Here is a 5,842-nt window from a genome sequence, read left to right on the forward strand (position 1 = left end):
AAAAACCCAAAGCATTTAAAGCTTTCATGAAATGGTCCCAGTTTAGGCTCTAGTCTATCTCCTGCACACATACTCCACTCCACATATACTTTATATCAACCATACTCTTCTTTTACTCCTTCTGTGCATTTGCTCTTTTTCCTGTGCCTAGATGAATACCTCTCAAACTGTCATGAAGGATGATTCTTGAAAATTCCAATCTACTGCAGACCAGTACTTTTCTAAAATACAACAAACACGAATTATAAGAAAAACAATCACATATGTAGGTGTCATGACAACGTCCAATTACTCCAGAAGTTTCTCAATGCTTACTCTTAATTATGGTACTTGTCTTGTCATGGACAAGTACGAGCGGATCCACACTGGTCCAAGAACCACACTCGGGCCTGGTGACCACCACCCGCCCAACCCTCAGGGTCCAACCACCACCACTGCCCCCATTATTCCTTTCCTGACATTCATCCCCCAGTCACATCCTGCTAAACATATCCACCACCTTTTTTCACACTCGTAATTTATCACATTTCGATTTTGTTACATGTCAAAGAGCAGCAAGATCTTTAAGTTAGGCATGTGTATGAACCATCTCTGCATCCTGAGCCTTTTGCATGTCATGTGGCAAAAGCTCAGCAAATGAATGAGTCCAGCACACACCTGTGGCGACATGCAGATAATTAGGAACTGTAGCAACTCTAAATAGACCTTTAATGACTGGGTATGGTTTAGGACTTAAATGCTGAGTGGTCTAGGCCATGGAGACAGAGGCGGAGAAATCAGTAGGCTGTCTGAGACTGCTGTTGGCGGTAGCCACCACGGCGCATGTATCCCTCATTTTTGCGGTAGCCATCCTTCTGATCTGTAGGAGAGAAATGGAAAGGAAAGGAAGAAGAGTCAGCACCAGGGGAGAGACAGTGACGGGGCCAGGACCTTGGGATGGAACCACTCACCTCGGAAGTAGCCACCATAGGTACCCTGCTTGTGGTCAAAGACTCGCTCATTATTCTCCACCAGGCTGCCCAGCTTCTCAGCCAGCTGCAGCGCCAGGTTCTGCTGGGCAGTGGGCTCAGTGCGATGCATCACCACTGTCTGTGTTGGCTGGTCCAGGGAGGCCTGATGGGGTGAGGCAGAGGAAGAACATGACACAGATCAGACCTTTCCATTCCACCCTCTTCAGGACCTCAATTGCCCATTCACCACTCTTGGCCCGTACCATCAGCTCCTCATTAATGATCATCTTGCTAATGATGGAGTGCACAGTGGGCAGGTCCAGCTCAAACATGTCAGACAGTGTCTCCATGCTGGGGAGAAACAAGGTAGAGAGGAGGGAATAATCAGGACCCTCGGCCACGAAGCTGGGGCCCCTCTTCCTTCCCAAAGCCCATACTACCTGATGGAGTCATAGACACTGCTGTAGGTGAAGAGGTAGGTCCGAAGTGACTCTTCCTGGATCTTCCTGTTCGAGAGAGAGGAGAAAAGTGAAGTCGTTCAGGGAAGGAGACCAACCAGTCTTTTCCTCACCCACAAGGGCCTTCCTCCTCTGCTCACCTAACCAGCATGGTGCGGACTTTGTCAGCCTCCGGGAAAAGGTCCCACACTTTGCCATTCATCTTCTCGTTGATAATAAAACTGTGGCAGGTCTTCCAATCACCCATTTTCATGGCCTTGGAGGCAGCAACCACGTGTTCCCTCATTGACTCAGGGGGACCTGAAAGGTTGGAAATGAGGGAAACTTGGCACCAGGACTCCTGTCCCCACAAGCACTATCTAAGAAGGAACACAGTCCAGAACCGCAAAACAAAAAACAAAAAACAAACACACTAGCGACAAAAGGGTTTGGACTGATTCTATTCTCAACTCTCCACTAAATAGCTACGTGATTGTACAAGGAAGTTGGTATCTGAGTAAGATTATTTTGCTTCAGACCACAAGTGTGCTTTAGGGGACTGGTGAACCCTTGAAAATGCTGACAAATTGCTATATGTTTCCTTATGTACATTTTCCTAGGAAAAAGGTCCATGGCTTTCATCAGATTCTCAAAAGGTTCCTTTACCTAAAAAAAAAAAGTCTAACAATGAACTGAAGAGTATTTACCAAACTTCACTCATTCTTCTACCACCTTCATGATTTTTGCCATATTCATTCATCACTTACACTGTTATCAGCTTGTTTTTCTTTAAAGTGGTTCACTTACATTCCTTAATTTTTTTTTTTTTTTTTTAAGCCTCATCCTAAATTATACCATCTGTGAGATCACAGGTTTGCTGTGCTGATTATGGACTTGGGCCTGAGAGACAAGCCAGGAAGATAAGACATGACAAACAAGAGTAACTGGAATCCAGGGTATACAATAAAGTGCAAATGCTCTAAGACTGGAAATGCACGGCAGGTGTAGAGAAACACGCATTTGGCAGACCCTAAAACAGGGATGGAGCCAAGGTGCCGCAGTGGTTAAGAGCTCAGCTGCTAACCAAAAGGTCAGCGATTCAAATCCACTAGTCGCTCCTTGGAAACCCCATGGAGCAGTTCTACTCTGTCCTATAGGGTCACTAATGAGTTGGAATTGACTTGATGACAAAGAGTTTGGTGTTTTTTTTTGTTTGTTTGTTTAGAACAGGGATAGCAAGTGCAAATGCATACACAGATCAGGCCAAAATAGAAACATATGAATAAGGACAAGTGTAAGCAAAAGCATACAACCATTTTGGATTAGTTTTCAGTTTATCCCATTTGAAACAGGTGAAGTTAGAGATTCAAAGGATATTTCTCCACAAACCAAACAAACAATAGTGCGGATCTGTGGATAAACAGAAACTGGTTCTTGGTCTCATTGTCAGAGGGTAAAAGAAAGAGGTAGGAACTGGGATGAACCAGAGAGCCTGTCCCCACACTGCTACTTCAGCCCCATGGGTAGGCAGACCAAGGGATGCCAGATCCACCAAGATTTTAAGAGATGCTGGAAATCCAGATTTTCCAATTAAAACAAAACAAAATAAAATCTAACTATGTAAGCCAAACAAAATTCACCTAAGGGACATTCATTAATGGCCTCTGCACATTAGTATAACCACACACATAACCAGTAGGGCAAATCTGCAATATGATGTGGCTGTGGGCAGTAAGCTTAGCTCACTTGTACTTGCTCACAAGTACTTCCACGGACCAAACTCACAGGGAAGGGCACAATTCAAATTCCTTTCCTAGTGAAATCACAACTCACTCAACCCCATAGCTGATAAGGTTTTTCAGAAAAATGATCGAGAGAGCCAATGTTAGATTTCTGAATGCCAAGGGTCTATTATAGTTGATTTCGCTGGAATATAATTGTACCCGAAAGGGAAAAACGGTTAAAGAGGTACACAGAATAGTAGTTAGCTACAGTAAACTTGAGTAAGTCGCTTAACTTCTCTGTGCCTCAGTTTCCTCATCAAGAAAAATGGTAATAATAGTATCTACCTCACAGGGTTATTAAGGAAGATTATGAAGATTAAATGAATTATTATTTGTAAAGCACATAGAACAATGCCAGGCAGAAAAAAGGTACTATATAAGCTTATATTGAATAAAAATAATGTTTGGGTCAGATCATGAAGAGTTTAACTTAAATGACTAAGGAGTCTGGACTTTATTCTATAGACGACGAAGAACCTCTGAAGGTGTTGGGGAGATGGTGTAGTTTCATAAACATGAGAGCACTGACAAATACAGACTGAAGGGAGAATGACAGGAAGAGAGCTCAATCTCGAGTGTTACAAATAGTCTAGGACATAAGAGACAACACACTGTTGAGTAAAAAGATGCCTTTAGATTAGGTTATATACGAAGATGTCATTAAGTCAAATTAAATCATCTAGTGGCAAAGTTATTCCCTCTAACTTCTCTTAATCTTTATAATTAAAAGAAATCAAGAAACAAAGTTTGCTGCACTGCAGAGTCCCACACTCACCCAGCAAGGGCTGTCGCTCGCCCACCCGCAGCTGGTGATGGAACTGCTTGCTGATCATGCGTCGGCGGGCATCACTCTCATGGGCCGCCATGTAGGGGATCTCCAAGAGCATGGCAGATACCAGATAGACACATTCCAGCAGTTCCAGGTTGATATGCAGGTGGAAGGGTACCTGCCGGCGCCGCTCCACTTTTTCCTGCTCCTGGTTGCGCTCCTGCAGGCTGCGTAGTAGCAAACCCTGGCCGAGAAGCTCTTTGGCCCGGCCACTTGACTGGATGTCCAGCAGGGCATTGTGCGCATCCTTGGTCAGGCCTTGGCGGAAGGCACAGATGCCTAGCTGCACCATGGTACGGTTGTACAGGATCTGAGGGCAAAAGGGTAATGTGCTAAGAGGCAAGAGCCACAAGGCAAGTCATTCATTTACTCAACAAATACACACCGAGCACCTCCAATGTGTTCAGCACTAGGCTATACGCTGGGAAAGAGAAGAAAACAGACAAGTCCCTGCCCTCCATGGAGCTTAAATTCAAGGGTAGGGGAGTGGAGGGCAAAATAACTACCCTATGAAAATGGTGTTTAAGGAGAAACTGCTGAGACTGTTGAGTAAAAGATGCCTTTAAGTCATAAATAAAATTGAACCATCTACTGGCAAAATTATTCCCTTTAACGTAAGGAAGAAAATTGAGCAGGCAAGGGAGTTAGGAAGAGAGTTTATGTGGTGATAGTGGCAGTTTGCAATTTTATATAGAAATGTCTCAATATCGGACTAAAGAGAGAGCAAGCCATGCAGATATATGGGAGAAGATGAGCATTCAAGAAAAAAGGAAAAGTAAATGCAAAAATCTATGGAAGATTTGTGCCAGGTGTGTTCCAGGAACAACAAGGAGAGCAATGTGGGTAGAGACAGGATCAAAAGTTGAGAGATACAGAAACATTATGCTGAGTGAAACAGCTCACACACAAAAGGACAAAAACTATTCAATCCCACTTATATTAAAGATTCAGAATCCGCAAATGCCTAGGACAAAAGTTTATTAGTGGTTACCAGGGGCTGAGGGAAGGAAAAGAATGGGAGTTATTGCTGAAGGGGTACTGAGCTTCTGTCCGGAAATGAATAATGGTCACGACAGCACAATGTGGTAAATGTAGCTGATGTCATTGAACCGTACTCTTAAAAATGGTTAAAATGGCAGCAGAGGATGAGAGAGACCCAGAAGTCAGAGAAGGAACAAGGCCACAGGTCTAGTTTCCTCCATGAACTACTGCCTCCTTTGCCATGAAATCAGAAGAACTGGATGGTGCCCAGCTATCATTACTGAACATTTTGATCAAGGACTCAATAGACGAGCCTTGATCAAAAGTGGGGGAAGGGAATGTGAAACAGAATTGCAGATTTCTTGTAGAATCCAGACTTAATGGACCCACTGAGGCTGGAGGAACCCCTCAATCTGTTGCCCTGAGAAAATTTTTGAATCTTGAACTGAAACTATCCCCTGAAGTCATCTTCAAACTAAACAACAGTTTAGCTGATCTAGTAAAGAACATCTGCCTTGAGCACTGCACTCTTTTAAAGAATTATTTATATCAGATCAAATTCACAACAGTAACTGTAAAGAATAGATGAGTAGTTTATGGGGCAGTAAATTTAAGTCAATGGTGGTGAAACAACATGGGGAGAGACAGCAAGAATTTTGGCACAACAAGAAGAAGGTAACCAATGTCACAGAACGGTACATGTTGAAACCGCTGAATGGGTGTATGATCTGCTGCACGTATTTTCACCAAAAATAATTATTAAAAAAATAGTTAAAGTGGCAAACTTTTTATTATATCTCACCACAAAAAGGAAAAATAAAAATACAAAATGGGTAGCCAAACCCATAGGTGGAGGTGGTA

At 43.2% G+C, this 5,842-nt stretch overlaps 1 protein-coding gene across 1 annotated transcript in view; it reads right to left on the reverse strand.

Annotated features, from left to right (window-relative positions):
- Nucleotides 1-437: 437 nt before the first annotated feature.
- The window catches only part of LOC101360444 (eukaryotic translation initiation factor 3 subunit C), a 28,372-nt gene continuing 22,967 nt past the window's right edge, over nucleotides 438-5,842 (reverse strand). Inside the window, exons 14-19 of the mRNA XM_023741014.1 lie at nucleotides 3,947-4,310; nucleotides 1,549-1,708; nucleotides 1,391-1,456; nucleotides 1,214-1,301; nucleotides 951-1,113; nucleotides 438-859 (exon numbers count right to left, since the gene is read on the reverse strand). Of these exons, the coding sequence (XP_023596782.1) occupies nucleotides 777-859; nucleotides 951-1,113; nucleotides 1,214-1,301; nucleotides 1,391-1,456; nucleotides 1,549-1,708; nucleotides 3,947-4,310 (924 nt within the window). The 3' untranslated portion in view covers nucleotides 438-776. The remainder of the gene's footprint in view (nucleotides 860-950; nucleotides 1,114-1,213; nucleotides 1,302-1,390; nucleotides 1,457-1,548; nucleotides 1,709-3,946; nucleotides 4,311-5,842) is intronic.

The sequence above is a fragment of the Trichechus manatus genome, unplaced genomic scaffold (genome assembly GCF_000243295.1).
Source record: "Trichechus manatus latirostris isolate Lorelei unplaced genomic scaffold, TriManLat1.0 scaffold00170, whole genome shotgun sequence".
Lineage (NCBI taxonomy): Eukaryota > Metazoa > Chordata > Mammalia > Sirenia > Trichechidae > Trichechus > Trichechus manatus.